The sequence below is a fragment of the Pogona vitticeps genome, chromosome 5 (genome assembly GCF_051106095.1).
Source record: "Pogona vitticeps strain Pit_001003342236 chromosome 5, PviZW2.1, whole genome shotgun sequence".
Classification (NCBI taxonomy): Eukaryota; Metazoa; Chordata; class Lepidosauria; order Squamata; family Agamidae; genus Pogona; species Pogona vitticeps.
In genome coordinates, this window is record NC_135787.1 from 186,012,573 (window position 1) to 186,030,348 (window position 17,776).

Below are 17,776 nucleotides of genomic sequence, written 5' to 3' on the forward strand. Positions count from 1 at the left end.
TTTAAATCCTTTTTCAGTTAGGAAAGCTAATGGTGCAGAAGGAAGGTTACCACTTCTTCTTTTTTTCCCCCTCTGATCAGTTCCTCCGTCTTTAACGTGGAGAGCTGATCTAATTGCACCCCTCTCTATGTTGAATCTCGAATCTGACCAGTGACAAAGGAACAGAATTTCATTTTAGAAAGAGCTAGAAATTTAAAATATTTGAATGGAAGTGGATGGAAAACTGACAGATTTCCTCATCCCTAACAAAAGTTGAAAACGACAGCAACCACCACCTTTGAACTGCAGAGGTAGAAGGGATCCTATAGATCATCGAGTCCAGCCACTCTAAAAAAATCAGCTCCTTTGGCTGACCACGTTACTCAGCTGGGAGTATATTTGCATTGCTTCAACAGCCATATTTTATGGCACTGTTTCTCAAGTAGTTTGCCCTAACTAAGCTCAGTGAGGTCAACCTCACTGGTCAACTTTATTGCTTAATCCTATTATCTGTGATTTTCTTTTTTCTTTTTTTTTAACAATTTGGGGATGTTACATCTCATGTTACAGATGCTTATAAATCAAACTGTGCCAGTTGCTGTAGCAAGGTAGATGGATTGGCTTCAGGGAGTGCCCCTTCCTTATCTGTTCTGTGAAGGATGAAATTATAATTGCATTTGTCATGAGTTAAGCTAGTAAGCCGGTGGGTTAAATGTCAGACGAAAGGAAAGACTCAAGGAATTTTGGGATCTGTAGTTTGCCAACATCCTTAGAATTCTCTACTATATTTCAAGGGAACACGCTAGAGCTCTCTGACAAAGAATTCTAAGGGTGTCCTCAAACTATAAATCCCAGGATTCCATAGAATGAAGCCATAGAAGTAGAAATGGAGTGCAGTTGTGACTCAGGTGTCATGTCAACCTGAGTCAAACCATTTGCCAGTCTAGCCCAATGTTGTCAATATGGAATAGTAGCAACATCTGTCCAGATTCTTCTTTGGCTCCACCTGATCACTTGAACCCATGTGGAATGGCTTGCCACCATTCTGTTTGAAGCCATTGCAGCTGGTTACAACTGCAGTGTGAGAGGTAGGCTGCTCATTCCTCACAAACCTGGTGCCTAGGTCTAATTTCCTCTTCCCATTCAGTTTTTTATTCTTTCTTTTAAAGGCTTGCTGCTCTAGCACTAGGACAGCTAAGTAACTAAAGGGGGGCAAAGAGTGAGGGATCATCAGAGGGGGAGGAGGACGTTATCAATCAACCTTGTTGATTGCTTCTTAAGGTAGTTCTGTTCTAACCATGTCTCCTGCAAATCTGGATGGCCAGAGCAGAACTTAAGCTACAAACAAGACTGAGTGCTGACTCCTGTTTGGTTGGATGACGTGAATTAACTGGGGAAACTTGATTTCCAGAATGTGACTTCAGAAATCCATTCACATTTTCCCCACTATGTAGTTGTGCCGTCTACGTTGGCTTGGGTATGTTGTGAGAATGGCTGATGGTTGGATTCCAAAAGATCTCCTGTACGGAGAATTAGGGCAGGGAAACCGCCCCAGAGGGAGACCACAGCTGCGATACAAGGATATCTGCAATCGGGATCTGAAGGCCTTAGGAATGGACCTCAACAGATGGGAAACCTTGACGTCTGAGTATTCAGCCTGGTGCAGGCGGTGCAGCATGGCCTCTCCCAATTTGAAGAGACACTTGTACAGCAGGCCGAGGCAAAGAGGCAGTCCCGAAAGAAGCAAAACCAGGGAACTGGACAAGGGACAGATTGTATTTGTCTTCAATGTGGAAGAGATTGTCACTCTCGAATTGGCCTTCTCAGCCACACTAGACGCTGTTCCAAGACCTCCATACAGAGCACGTTCCCATAGTCTCTCGAGACTGAAGGATGCCTACTACTCTCAGTTGCATCCTATCCAAGTTCTTACCTTAGCTTCCCATTGCTTTGTTTGTGAATTAGTTTTTGAGCATTTGGCTGAATATAGCCCTAGATAATACTAAAGAAGGAACTCCTTCAGAGAAGGTAGCTTCTTATATCTGTAGTTCTGAGAATGCAGGTTCAGGAGCTCCCCCCCCCCCCATACAGAGTCATTTTGAAATCACCCCAGTGCCACATAAAACACACACAAATACATTGGAACGGAAACCATCAAGGAAGATTCTGTTCCGTTTTCTGCCTTCACCATTTTTTTTTTACTTTATTGACAAATTGTGTATAAAACATGGAGAATCCGCAATGCCAAATGCATTTGGAAAAACAACACGCCAACTCACTATCTCCGCAAAACAGCATATGGAGTAGACAGGCATAAAAGCCGAGGGTTTCTGGGCAAGCAAACAGGTCATTGTGACCGGATACCGTATTTTGCATTGAAGCAGCAAGGCATCATGGTTAAGGAGACAAAAGAGGATGAGAAAGAAGGAGAGCCGGGGAGGGGGGAGGTGACCTGAAACAGAAAATTAAAAGTAGCATTGGTTGTTTGTCTGACAGCCAGCTGCAGACTATAAAAGGGGAGGTGGGGGTGGAGGATGAACTCTACGCAGGGGCAGAATTATTAAGTCATATCTCTAGAGCTGGCATAACCGGAAACAGCTCAATAGACGTAGGAACTGGAGCTCTCTGCCTCCAGTGCTACGCAGGGGGAAATTGGTGAACTACCAAGACAGAACAGCACAATTAGATGCAGAAAAATCCTCCCCACAAAGGGCAAAGCACAGGATTCAGTCTGGTGGCCATTGGGGAATATGTTCTTTTTTGCTGCATTACTATTTCAAGAAGAATTTGCCAAATAATGCTTTGGTTCTAGCTGAATGCTATAAGCACTAATTCACACTTGCATATATTGTATAATATATAGTTCTTTAATAATAACAAACAATGTGCCATCAAGTCTGTTCTGACTTATGGTGACCCTTTTCAGGTTTCCCAGGTAGAGAATACTCAGAAGCGGGTGCCCTGGGACTGCGCAGCTGGCCCAAGGTTACACAGGCTGGCCATTCTCTTTGGAAGCATATTGGGGAATTTAGCTATGGCTCCGCTGCTAGATACCTAAATTGAAGGGAAGGGGAAACCTAGAGTAATTGACCAGATAGGCGGGATATAAATAAAATAAATAAATAAAAATAAAATAAACTTCTGAATATTCTGTACCTGGAAAACCCTGGAAAGGGTTGCCATGAGTTCAGAATTGACTTTATGGCACATGATTGATCATTTCTTTATCTTGCACTTATCCTGAACTGAAAGATAATGACTGAGTTTACATAGTGGGTTTCATGGGTAAATGGGGATTTCAGCCTGGACCATCCTAGCAGTAGTGCATCACTAACCATTATACTACAGTGTGTGAAATGTGGCAGCCTCCATATATCCTCATATTGTTTGAATACTCTGTGCACATGTTCCAATGCCTTTAGCAGGAAATAATTATGAAAATATGACCATTAGGGGAAAGTGTGCATGCAGAAGAGTACATTTGCTAAAAACAGTATTCTATTAAAATGCATCATGTGAAAGAAAGTTGCTTGCAGACTGTATTAGCAGGAAATGCATGGGGGAAAACGTGTGTAGATGGAGAAATCTGCAAGAAGTGTGAACGCCTTTATTTTTCTTTGCAAACTGATGAGAAAGTGGGATGGAATCGATTTAACACTGGGGGAAATGAGAACCCAAAGAAATTCAAATTAATAGAGGCATCCATTGCTAATATTGAGATGTGCAGTCCAAATTTGAAAGTCAAGTTTCTACGTCATAGGGTGTACATCCTTGGCAGTGTACAGGGATGCATGTGCTGTTTAGTCGTGGGCGCAGATTAATCTGTGAGATCAGAATTAGAATGTTATGTGCAATTCGGGTTACCCAGAAAGGGTATCATGAAGGCAGAGCAAGAAAAAGTACGGGAAGGTCATTGCATGTAGGTGGAAGATAATTAAAGGGAAATATGATGAGGATTACAGGCAGCAAATGCAGAAAAAGACATTCCTTGCATACAGATTACCAGATCAGTTTGGCTTTAGGGTTTGGTAGAAGTCCTTGCCTTCAGACCAAAGGAAATACATATTTATATTTGCCCTATAGTCTCCCTCATATGTCTGAGGAAGTGGACTTGTCCCACAAAAGCTCACATTAAAATAGTGCAGTTAGTCTTTAAGGTGCCACAACGTTTTTGTCTTCTCTATTTTTTATTTTGCTTTTGCTTTTGCCTGATATGCAAGCACAGACTAACGTGGCTATCTCTTCTAAAACTACACCTTTATAATTTACTTGTGGGATTCATTATCCCAAGAGTGCCATGGGATGCAGTAGCTTTAAAGAGATTGTAAACAAACCTACTGTTCAGTGGCTATTTGCCATGATAGCTATGAGCAGAGCTTATGTATTCAGATATAGTATATCTCTGATTAAGGGTTCAAGATTTTGAGCAATTTGTATTTTGAAGTGAACTGATCCAATCTAGAGATGGGCACGAATCAGAAAATGGTGATTTGTTTTGATTTGTGATTCATCAAGGTTGACGAATCACAAATTAGGAATTTATGATTTTTTTCTGGTGAATTGATACATCAATTTGTCAATGTGTGTTTTTTTATTTAAAATCTCATAAAATACCCTCCAAGCATCTAGAGATACCAAATTCAAAGGGAGCCTTCCCATGACTCTTCTCTACAAGCCATGCAAGTTTGGTGAAGTTTGAGTTTTGGATGTCCGAGTTATACACCCACAATGAGCCCCCATAGGAAAGTTCCCCACATACCATCGAGACATCAAAACTACATAGAAGCTTCTATTGAATCTCCTCTAAAATCCCTCCAAATTTGGTGAAGACTGGGTTTCAGACATCTAAGTTATACGCCCACAAAGTGGGTCTCCCCAGGAAATTACCCTTTAGCAGCTGGCTTGGGGAACACCCAATCTTCACCAAACTTAGAGGGATTGTAGAGGAACATCATAGGAAGCTTCCCTGCAATTGTGGTGTCTCTAGGTGCCTGGGGAACCGTTTTATAGGCAAATGAATCAATGAATAAAAAATCGCTAAAAATTCAATGATTCATTTTTGTCAGGGGCATTGATTCAAATAAATACAAATTGATGGTGGTGATTTTTAGAAACAAATTTGCTGATTTGTTTTTTTTAAATTCATGCCCATCTGTAATCCAATCCATACTTCCTGGGCAAATGTGTGGGCCAGAATGCAGCAGATCTTCAGATTCTGCATTACTGTGAATTTTGCAGTGTCAGTTCATGGTATTAGAAAGTATGAATATTTGCATAAAATGGAATATTTTAGATTTTCTGGTGTACAATATTTTGCGCCCTTGTGTATTCAGTGCAAAAATCATAGGGTCACCAAATCCCAGAACTGTAGCATTGGAAGGGATCCTTGAGTTGGCCAATATAACCCCACCCCCTGGCTGAAAGTAAGTCACCCGCTGAAGCATCCAGGTGGGCCCTGCCTCTGTTTAAAAGCCTCTGTCCTCTTCTCACGCAGTCTGTTCCACTGTTGGAATAGCTCTTGTGGTCACAAAATTCCGGCCAGAATCTTGTCATGTTGGAAGCCCTTTGTCTAAGAAGAAAGGGAGCGATTTTATCATCCACTTCCTCTGAGGTGAAATCTGAAGCCTATCAGCTCTGATCTGACCCTGCAGTCCCATTTTGGAACTTGCTTTAGATAAAGAACGTGGTGGCGCTGTGGGCTAAACCTCAAAAGCCTCTGTGCTGCAAGGTCAGAAGACCAGCCGTCGTAAGATCAAATCCACGCAACAGAGTGAGCTCCCGTCACTTGTCCCAGCTCCTGCCAACCTAGCAGTTCGAAAGCATGTTAAAATGCGAGTAGATAAATAGGTACCACTTCGGTGGGAAGGTAACGGTGTTCCTTGTCTAGTTGCACTGGCCACGTGACCACGGAAACAGTCTTCGGACAAATGCTGGCTCTACGGCTTTGAAACGGGGATGAGCACCGCGCCCTAGAGTCAGACACGACTGGACTAAAGGAAACCTGGTCTACACATCTGGCCATAGATTTTGGGACATTTACGTGTCTTGTGCACCACCCACAGCTTTGAGATGCCCAGCCTGATGAAGTGGCCTATAGCAGTGGTCCCCAACCTTGGGCCTCCAGGTGTTCTTGGACTTCAACTCCCAGAAATCCTGGCCAGCAGAGGTGGTGGTGAAAGCTTCTGGGAGTTGTAGTCCAAGAACATCTGGAGGCCCAAGGTTGGGGACCCCTGGTCTATAGGAGTCAAAATCTAGGTTCTGTCTGTGATATTTTAGTGGTCTAAGGTATCAGCCACTCTTGTCTTATTTGTCATTTGAACCCATAGGCTGGGGTTTAAATCACTGGAGTGGCAGAATACAAGCTTGTTCCAGCCTTTACGGGATATCCCACGTTCAACAGTATTTATTTAAATGCATATTTGAACATGATTTTTTTTTTCAAATGAGGAACAGAATGATAGGGACAAATGAATGAACAAGTACAGATGAAACTGGCATGATCTGGAAATGTTCCAAGTTACCGTACATCCTTCCAGATAAACTTTGAAATCTGATCCCTCTATCCCAGCCTCTTTTCTGGGGTGGGTATTGAAGGTTTGAAGCAAACAGCTAACACTATTCTAGTTTGTGTACCAACGTCAATTTCCCCCGAAGCATCTAGTTTTCTTGGACAGACTTCCTTTTTAAGGGACAGGGGGAGGTTTTCCATCCAGCACTGAGCCTCTACCTTCTAATTCTCTGCTGCTGGCTGTTCCTTCCCGTGGAAGACAGAACTGCATCCTTTCCAGATTTACTTTAAGGATGATCAACCTCAGAAGGTATTCTGGCAGTTGCAGAAGTGGTAATAGTTTCAGGGACAATTCTGTAGTGGTCCAGGCTTTTTTTAAAAAGATAACTCACATTTTTCCCTTGTATGTTAGCCAGAATTTATGACTTAGATTTTTTCGAACCCCCCCCCCCCACACACACACCCTTTAGGGGGAAAAAAAAGACTTTCTGTAGTATTTCTGTGTAGGTGCATAAATTCCCTGCTCGAAAGAGAAAGAGAAGCATTATTTTTAATCAGAATTTGAGGAAAAGGGGAGGGGGGAGTAGGAGAGGAGTATCAGAGTAGGAAAGGGGGTGCTGGTGCTGTGGAAGAGAATTATCTAATTCCACCATCCTGTCATGTGAACATCCCTGCTTAATTTAATGCAATTATTCCATCAGGGAGGATAATAATATCAGCCGCATAATTCATTTACACAACATATTTCACAACTGACTTTACCTCTCTGCTTCTTATTATGGTGGATGATAATTTCAGAACTGCTCGTGGGATAAGAGGATGAGAGCCGGAGAAGAAAACTGCCAGTGTTGTGATGGATAGTGTGTGTGTGTGTGTGTTTGTGTGTCTTCGGGGGGGGGAGAGAACAGTCTCCGGAGGCTGTGATGAGGAACATTTTTACTTTATGTGTGCCAGTTGCTACCGGACGTCTATTATTGATATATTTACTGGTCCTACGTTTTTGGGATAAGCGAGCGACTCAGGAGATAAGCCAGTGACTGGCGGTATTGTTCAGCCGACGACAATGGCCCAATTGTCTGTGGCCCCACATGTGCCAGGAAATGCACCGCATTGTACATTTATGATGAAATGAAGACCTCTATGAAAGCGGGGGAGAAAGAGGTCTGGGCCTTTGTTTCTAAAGCAGCCGGGGTGCATTATTATTTCTCCTTTTTTTTTTTTTTTGAAAACCCTCCCTCTGTGATTCCTTGTATCTCTCCAGGCTTTGGCTGTAATTTCTTACCATCAAGGTCATTTAAACAGGCGGCGATATGTGATGGATGTGTTCCCGGAGGTCACGAAAAGCCTCTTTAGTACAGAAGCCGGCTGTTGTCTTAGCCCCCTGTCATTTCAGGATTGCTCCCATTCTGAGGTTGACGACAGACAGAGAGGGCGAAGATCTGGTTTTACAGGCCTTCAGTTTGTGCCACCTTACAGCACATCACACCAAAGCTCTTAGGAGTATCATCAATGGGGCAAAAAAAGAACGAAAACTATCATAATTCGCATAATTTCTCAACTGTCTTCCAGGAAAAGAATATTTTCGTGTGGATTCGTTTTTCTGACACCTATATATTTTCTCTCTCTCTGGGTTTCTGAAGTTTGCAGACACGTGTGCTGTCTATTTGAATGCATCTTGCATTGCCAACTTTTGAAACATAGGGATTTTGAGAGCCTTGTCTGATATATGCTTAGGTTCAAATTGGATGCACTTGCTCTGAAATGTGAGCTGGACGAATTCCTTACACATTTCCTGTGAGGAAATCACCTCTCTAGTTCTGTGGGGTTGCTTTGCAAACTCCATTGCCAGCCTTTGAGTGCTGAGTCATCAGGTGGTGGAAAGTCATTTCCATATGCATTGGCCTGTGAACCAGTCTTGAGATAAACAGAAATAAATTGGCTGGCAAAGCTCACCCCACTGGCTTCTTACAACCAACAATCCAAGCAGGAATGGAGAGGAATGCGACCGACACACACACACTTCTTTTGAATATGCATGGTAACATCTGGGGAGGTCTACTTTATGTATACTTTATGAGACAGTAAGACGTAATGAGGTTTGTTTGTATTTAACATTTATAAATCGCCATTCCACTTATCCAAGTGCCCAGGGCTATGTACAGAGGATAAAAAATGCACGATAAAAACCAATTAAAACAGCCCATCATCTTAAAACAAAACAAAAAAAGACCAGAAAAAGTTTAGCGCTTCTTCCAAAACCACATTCAGCATGAGCACACTGAGATACTAAATTTTGTTAGAAAGAGCTGGAACAGCATCAAGCAACTTACAGGCCTTCAGAGACTGTGGGATTTTAGTTCCCATTGCCTCTCACCATGGATTGTGTGCTGGATAGGGCCCTATCTGGGATACAGGATGTGCCCCACCTTCAAGACAGGATTTTGCCCCCCTGCCCTCCCAGGTATAAAACTTGGGGGGGAAAGCAGTATTGACATGTCACTCACTCAGCCCCAAGATTTTCAGTGCTTAATCTTAAAAGTCTAGTTCTGCAATTCAGCCACAACACAGCTCAATTAGCATCGCCATCAGAACCTTAAGTAAGCTGGGGCATCTGGGGTATTGACTCAGGGTGCCAAAACTGAGATGGTGCACACATTTTCTGGAAGCCCTGCTCATACCTGGGGCATGTAGGGATAACTGAGTGATTTAAATATCTGGTTTAAACTGTGCCCCCTTGACTTGATGATCTATAGGGTCCCTTCCAGATCTGCAATTCTAAGATATCTCTCTCTCCCTTCATCCTCTCTGTGTATATTGCAATCTCACATGGCCAAAAGCTTTAAGGAACAGGACAGCAAAGACTGGGGAGCCAAAAAATGGCCAGTCATGGCTCAGGTAACTACTTTTTATTTTTGTGAGGTTACACCTTTGTATTATAATTGTGCTTAAACTTGCGGATGCCTTAATTGTTTTTTTTAAATGACTTCCGCATCCACTGGATTGGTATCCGTGGTTTCAGTTATCTGCTGTTTACTGCAATCCTATATACAGGGGATGTGGTGGGGCTGCGGGTTAAACCACAGAAGCCTCTGGGCTGCAAGGTCGAAAGATCAGCAGTTCAAATCCATGTGGTGGAGTGAGCCCCCGTCGCTCGTCCCAGCTCCTGCCAACCTAGCAGTTCGAAAGCATGTAAAAATGCGAGTAGATAAATAGGTACCAGCAAGGTGGGAAGGTAATGGTGTTCTGTGTCTAGTTGCACTGGCAACGTGACCACGGAAGATTGTCTACGGACAAATGCTGGCTCTACGGCTTGGAAACGGGGATGAGCACCACGCCCTAGAGTCGGACACGACTGGACTAAATGTCAAGGAGAACCTTTACCTAATGTACAGCATACAAGTAGCATGGCCTTATGCCTTTTGTCGTTCCCCTCACGGTCTTTGTTCCACCACCTTGTATGTTGTTTATAGAGTTCCCTGCTATTTGTGGTTTCAGGCCTTTGCTATAAATTGTGGAAAAGTTCCCCTGCCGATACAGGAGTCCTACTGTAGTAACTTCCGAACTTCAGCTGCAACTTACTCCCTCAGGACTCTGCCATTGTGGTCTGCTGGATATATAAACTAGACCCATGACTTGCTTTAATATGGCTTCTTTCTAAATGAAGAAAGGATTTATTGTTGCTCAAAGGACTTTGGACTGAAATAATGATTTCTTCTCCCCCCCCCCTTTCCCTGTTGGGGTTGTTTTTGTCCCAGAAAATGTGTCATGAAGCTTTTTCAATTGATTACATTTTGTTTTCATCCTATCTGTATGAGTAATAGTAGTAGGGCAACTGCAGGGTTTTGAATTCTGGATTGTGAGTAACAACTGCCCGGTAAGCATTTTCTTTTCAGTAGACAGCAGCATGACTGACTTCTCTGAGGCCTCTCCAATTACGTTGGTCCGGTTTAATCATTTTATTTATTAAAATGCCCAACATGGTTTGGAAAACTATGCCGTTTTCAACCGTTCCAAGAGTATACAAGCTCCCATCTTTGCTTCTTTGTATACAAACGAAAGTATTCTTTGTAATTACTTAATAAGTAAACTGTGTTCTGGCCAGTCAGCTGAAAATGGCTACATTCTTCTTTTAACATGTTATAAAATTAAATGTTATTATTATCTACTCGTTAAGAATAGTTGCACGACTTCTGACATATCTGACTACCTGCATTTGGGTTCAGGTTGTTTTGTAATTATTCTTTGGACCTGGGGTGGGAAGAAAGCAAACCAGGAAAAAAAAATAAGTGGGAGGAAATTAGACTCCAGTTGCACTTATAAGGCAAGGATGTCACATTGCTCTGGCAGCGAGGGGACCACAGAGGTGTCACTGCTTCTACTAAAATGACCGTTTCTAGGACTTCTTTCATGGGACCTCGGACTTCTCACATTACTCCTTAACTGGGATTCAGTGATATGGTTCACCTTTCCACGGAGAAGGTCCTACATGGAACCCGTAACATCTCCATATAGAGCTTGAAAGCACAACATCTTAAAACCCTGGAGAGCTATTGCCCAGGGGTGACCCAAAAGATTTTGTTGCCTGAGACAATTCAGGAAACTATTCTTCCCCCCCCCCAAGCCAAGATATAAGACATCCAAAGCCATCTAAGCTGGCAGAAAATCCAGCAAGCATCCTTCTCTATGCCTGAACGTAAAAGTACAACTATTACAAAGATAATAACTACCACGTTCTTGTCCTTTAACAGTACCGAAATCTGCTGCCTGGAGGAGCCACCTCCGTTTGCCTAAACATAGGCCTGGGCCTGTCATTGTGACTTAGTTTAAACAATACAGGGGGACCCCTGTAATGACAGGATCAGTATCCACTCATTCACTTATCTGCTGGCTGAAAATACTAAATTAAAAAAAAAACCACAGAAATACCTATTTATATGTATTTCCAGGGCATGTTTACTAGAACCTGCCACTAGAGGGAGCCAGAGAGCATGCAATGTATAGCATTCTGTACTACCACCTTTTTTTGCATCCATGGGGGAGGAGCTTAGAACCGATCCCTCGCAGATACCACGGCCCTACTGGACTTAGCTATGACAACCAAGCATTTAATTCAAGAAAGTGTCCTTCCATATTCTGTTTTTACAGGAGCAGAGGAATATGGGATTTACAACAGTTTTTAAAAGCTAAAACAAAAAATCTGGCTAAAAAGTGGCTAGGTAGTGAAGTCATGCCATGTCAATTCATTGCAGATGAGCATGCACATCAGATTTTGAGTGGACTTCCACGTTATCCCCAGTCTGTTTCTGCTGTGGTCTTGGAAGGGCTCTGGAAATCAGAAAAGATAGACTGTTCTGAAACCTAATTTTGCATAGCAAAAGCTTTGAATTGTTTGCTTAAGTCTACTGGATGAAGGCTGAGCATGTGTGACCTTCAGTGAATTTACCATTGGCTTCAAACACGCGAAGGCAGCGAGCGATAGAACAAACTGGAGCGATATTTATCAGATTTGCAACTCTACATTTGCATGTTTCTTGTCTCTGTGGAAAGAAAAGTGTCAATGAGTTAATGGAACTATTTTGAAACCTACCTCAAAGGAACTTTGGCTCCAAATATAAAATGGAGACCACTTCTCTATCATCATTTCCCCCCCCAAAAAAAATTCTATCATGTAAGCTATCAAGAAACAATCTTCCATGTTGTCTTTCTGTCAGCTAAAATTAAGCCCCAGGATTATCAGATGTTATACTGAGTGTGACTGTCAGCATCTTTTGAAAAAAGCCTGTAAGGACAATCTAGATAGGATATTCAACCTATTTTGAATTTAATACATACAATTTTTTTTAAAAGCCAGTAGCAACCAGTGACAGCTGATAATTATCACGTTTGTGGCTAGAGAGGGAGATGATTTTACTCTTTTCCTCCAATGCAACCATCATAGAAAACTTTGTGCATTGGAGCAATTGCCAATGATTTTGTCCTTTTTTTTCAGGCCAATGGTGCAAAATAGAGAGAGGGAGAGAGAGATGGGTTCCAGTAGGGTGTGTTTTTGCAACTAATATTAACTCAATTTGCTTTTTTTTTCAGTGTTTAATTTTCATTTGGTGTTTGTCCCATTTTAAATATTGTCAATATGAGCAGGCCGTTAGAGTAATCTCCAGTCCATGGTTGCAGTACAATCATTGTGGTTTCACTTAGCGGTAGTTGCTTGCAATCAATTATTTCATTCAGTGTTCAACATGTTCAACTGGGGCCCCATTAAAATGTCATTAAGAGTTCATTGAATTCAATGGGACTACCCTAATTTAATGAATGATTTTATTATGTCCTGATACATAAAACCATAGAATTTAGAGAGTACTTTCTTTTTCACAGGACTGTATGCGCAGTATCATAATTGACCACTAGAGGGAAGTGAATATATTTTCTGGCCTATACAGTAATTAAGCACAGTTAATGCAACAAATTACTTGAGCAGCAGCAGGAACAATAAATGATGGTAGCAACTTGACTGCTGAGAAGTAATGAGTAACCCGTAAAGTTCCTTTCAAAATCTAACATTCTGAGCTCTGATAACAAATAGCATTCGGGAAGTAAAGTATATATGGAACCAGGTCTCTAAAGGTATTCCACCTCTATGCAAGAGATCAGTTAAATGAATGATGAAGGAAGCAGGGAAGAAGGAGAAGGGAAAAGAGACAGGAAGAAAAACAAAATTTTAAAATAATGATTAAGAGCCCCTGAACTGATCTTCAGGCCCCAGGCCCCCACAACAACCCCAGAACAACATGATTCTGGCCTACCCAAATTTTGGCTTGCATTGCTGAATCCAGAATGTCTTCTCCGCCTCACTCATACCCTTCACAGAATGCATCAAATGGTCTAGCTTAGAATGAGGATCATCTCATCTGACTGTTGTAGTGCTAAGCCAGTCTTCATCAAGCATAGGAAGGTCTTTGTGCATCACTTGATTATATTCTGCCCATGTTCAGAAGACCTTCCAGCATATCATCCTGTTGATACCGTGAATGCCGAGAGAAGGCGATAAAAGCTTTGCAGTCAAGTTGAATGTGCATGCTTTCAGTGCTCATATGAAAACGAATGCTCTCGAAGAAGTGCTCTGAGACAGAAGCTGCAAGATTAACATGATAAGACCTGGTGATAAATGGCCTCTTTTGGAAAAAGAAGAAATTTGAGTACATCTATTGTTATCCCATGCCTAGCAGTGCAAGATTTAACATATGATAAGTCATTTTACTTCCCCTTCCTAACTCTGACTGAATCTTCTTTGCAAATTAGATCTTTATCTTTCTATCTACATGACAGAACAGATTGTAGAATATGAACATTCAGGGAGTAAAACATTCATCCCAAATTTTTTGACACCTGTTCAGAATCTTCTTAAGCTAATCATCAGGGCTCTTTGTAGTTCGGTATGGATATACACTATTAAAAAGTATAGCTACTTTATAAGTACAGGTATAAATAATAACATATACAGACACCACAACAACACTCACATGTGCATACACACACACACACACACACACACACACACACACACACACACACACACACACACACACACACACACACACACTGCCCCTCGTTTCATTCTCTTTCACAGTCCCGCATGAACAAGACATGAAGTGCAGACTATACAGATTCTGAGAGCAGTTTGCTTATTTCTTGCCCATGTCAGTACAGCATGTGTTTGTTCATAAATGGCAAGGGATTAAACTTGAGAGTTTAGTGTATTCCCGCACCGAGTCCACACTAGGTGAGAAGTTATGGAGTTATAACTAGGTGAGACATTATATAAAGTTATAACTGGAGTTAGGAGTGGTATGTCTGTCTCTTCTTTAGAAGTGAGAAAGACATTCTTTAACAGAGAAAGTCTGTAGAGGTTGATGTGGGTTTTTCGGGCTCTTTGGCCGTGTTCTGAAGGTTCTTCTTCCTAATGTTTCGCCAGTCTCTGTGGCCGGCATCTTCAGAGGACAGGACTCTGTAGACTTTTCATGGGTGTTTTCCATAAACTTTACTGAAAGAGGGAAATTTTGGAATGGAAATCTTTGCATGTGAAAAATGGTGAATTTTTCCTCCTCGTTTGTGAGACAATGATCTGCTGTCTTTGGGCTTTTGACAGTTCAAAGCACTGGATGGGTTGTCTGTGTCTTTTTAAAATCAACGCCATTACTTTTTGTGCTTACTGTGAATCTGTGCTGTGCCTCGCAAAGGACAAGGCTGTAGCTTTATGCAGAGACATTTTGCTCAAAATGGCGGAAAACCTCAGCTGCCCCCCCATCTCATTCTCATGTTGGAGAAAAGAAATATTGAGGGATTTAATGACTCTCAGCAGGTTATCTCACATGGTGAGATAGCTTGTCTCATCAACAACACACAATTTAGCAATATTTCTTCACATCTGTATAAAAATGTCGTAACTGTTGCCTTGTTTGCATGAGTTAGTAACTATTTTAAATAAAGAAATAAATAGTAAGATAAGCCGCATTGGTTGGATTGTTTGGATCTTCCTGATCAGCAAGCCTCTCCTAATATAATGGCTGTGTCCAGTTGCTTATCTTCATAAGGGGAATTCATTCATTCATTCATTCATTCATTCATTCATTCATTCATTCATTCATTCATTCATTCATTTATTCATTTAAATTATTAGAGAAGGGCTTCTCAAAAGATCTTAAAAGCCAGGTAGGCTCATTTAGGGTGATACAATCCGTCAGATAGCTGGACGCAAGCTGTATAGGGCTTTATAGTTAATGACCAGAACTTTGAATTGGGCTTGGAAACATACTACAGTAGCAAGAACAGACACTGGTTTTCTGCCGAAGCAGTTGTTTCACATAAATCATAATTTGAGCAAATTACAAACACCACAACTGAAAGAAAGTTTCAGCCTCACACCACAGGCAGAATCTTTCAAAGAGACCGAGGAACCCATGCCGTGTTGCCTCGCCCGACATCTTGACCAGAATCTTAACAGTAGCAATGTTGCTTCATCCTCTCCTTGATGCTTGGTGTCCAGTAATGATGCAAGGAACAGTGTCTCTGTTCCTTGGTCTCATTCATTTAGACCAGTGGTTCTTAACCTTGGGTTACTCAGGTGGTTTTTAAACTGCAACTCCCAGAAACTCCAGCCAGCACAGCTAGTGGTGAAGGCTTCTGGGAGTTGCAGTACAAAAACACCTGAGTAACCCAAGGTTAAGAACCACTGATTTAGACAGTCTTAACGAGAGACCTCAGTGTCTTATTGTTTTCAATGTGTTTTGGTGTTGCTTTTTTTTGTATTGTATTCATTGATCCTTTTAGTATTGTGTACTCATTGTTACTAAGTTAAATACTATCTTTTAATTGCTGGAAGCTGCCTTGGGTACTTTTAAATGAGAAACAAGTAAATCAGTGTCATATGTAGAGATGGGGGTATTGTATATGAATACCCCCGCACAGGTAGACATGATGAAGGTACAACCCCCATCCACTCACCCGTCCGCCACCAGCACTGGCTCTGCTCTCCTTTCTAATTGCTCCGGAACTCCCAGTCGGCTATCCACTCGTCAGCCTGGCAGGGCGACTCATCTTCCCTCCTCCTGCCAGGAGTAGATAGTCGATCAGGAGTTCCAGAGCAATTGGAAGGGAGAGCGGAGCTGGCGCTGGCGGCAGACAGGTGAGTGGGCGGTCCAGCCCCGGGGGGGGCAGACCCTCATTACGTCCAGCTGTGCAGAGGTATTCGTATACAAATACGAGTACCACCATCTCTAATCATAGGATATGGCAAGTGAGGTTTTCTTCCTCTAGAAGCTTCCTTCACAATCACACACTGTACTTTTCGGTATTATGCTGCTTGTGTCTACGCTGCTTTGATTCAATTTTGGTCACAGTCTTAAATTTTTCTTCTCCTGCCCCCCACCCCCACCCCCAGAAGCACAGTTACATCCCTCTCAACCCTGTGTAACATGTTTTGGTATCAGTAGGATTTATCTGCATGCATGTTTGTCTTTTCCCCATGCTCTGGTGATGTAGTAGAAATAGCACAATCTGGTTCATTGGCTGGTTCTTCTTATACCCACTTAGGATGATGTGGCCCAACCACTGAACCTCTCAGCAAAACCCAAGACCAATGACAGCAAGTCACCCACATCGCCCACCTCTCCTCACATGCCTGCACTGAGATTAAACAGTGGGAGCAGCTCCCTGAAATCTTCGGTGCCAGCAACATTAGCTAGTCCTTCAGCAAGAGTCAACACAATAGGTAAGTCCCTTTTCTTTTCTTTTTGACTCGTTGGCACATGATTCCTAAGGCATTCTGGTCCCGGATTATTTAGGGCCTTAAAAGATCTGAAGCAGAACTGGCATTGACGGACTCCTAGAGTGGGAAACTGTATGGTAAAGGGAAATTGTGCACTTTCACATATTGCCAACTGATGGTTACATGTTTAATAGGACAGCAGAAGACGTCTGGCTGTACGCTGGACAGTCAGCAAAACACATCTTACCACTTGTGCAGTTGCCTTTATGTGCTCACTTAAACAGTAGGAGTTAGCCAATGTTGTGCAACCAGAATTGCACTAGAGCACTGGTTCCCAGCCTTCGGTCCCTAGATGTTCTTGGACTACAAGTCCCAGAAATCCTGGCCAGCACAGCTAGTGGTGAAGAGGCTTCTGGGAGTTTTAGTCCAAGAACATCTGGGGGCTCAAGGAAGGGAATGATGGTACTAAAGCAATAGAATCAGAACATTTCATACAAAATAATCAGCAGGCTGCATTTTGAACCAAGTATATTTTCTAAGAGTTGTTCAAACCTAGCCACCTGCTATATTGGGTGCTCACAGTTTACTTGTCCCTCTTCTCTATCTGGTGAAATATTTTCCATGGTACAAATGGTGGACCCTTTCATGTGTACAGGTATCATTGCACACATGTGACAGGATGATGGAAGAGTGCTGTTCCACTAAAAATCACCAGATACAGTGGTGCCTCGCTTGATGGTTAATTCGTTCAAGCGAAATCGCTGTAGAGCAAAAACATCATCAAATGAAACAAAAAAATCCCAAAGAAACGCATTGAAAACCCCTTCAATGCATTCCAATGGGCTGAAAAACTCACCATCCAGTGAAGATCATCCATATGGCAGCCATTTTCGGTGCCTGTATAGCGATGAATCCATCCTAGAAAACAGTGGGGGGCCACTTTGAAAGCCAGAGGCCATTTTGAAACCCGACGATCAGCTGTTTGCTGAGGATCGTGAAGTGAAAAATTGGTTCCCGAAACAGGGAAC

At 42.3% G+C, this 17,776-nt stretch overlaps 1 protein-coding gene across 7 annotated transcripts in view; it reads left to right on the forward strand.

Annotated features, from left to right (window-relative positions):
- Nucleotides 1-17,776, forward strand: part of SOX5 (SRY-box transcription factor 5) — a 918,192-nt gene that overhangs the window by 838,558 nt on the left and 61,858 nt on the right. For all 7 annotated transcript variants that reach the window (XM_072999722.2, XM_078376420.1, XM_078376419.1 and 4 more), the window contains one exon: nucleotides 16,574-16,751. In XM_072999722.2, the coding sequence (XP_072855823.2) occupies nucleotides 16,574-16,751 (178 nt within the window). The remainder of the gene's footprint in view (nucleotides 1-16,573; nucleotides 16,752-17,776) is intronic.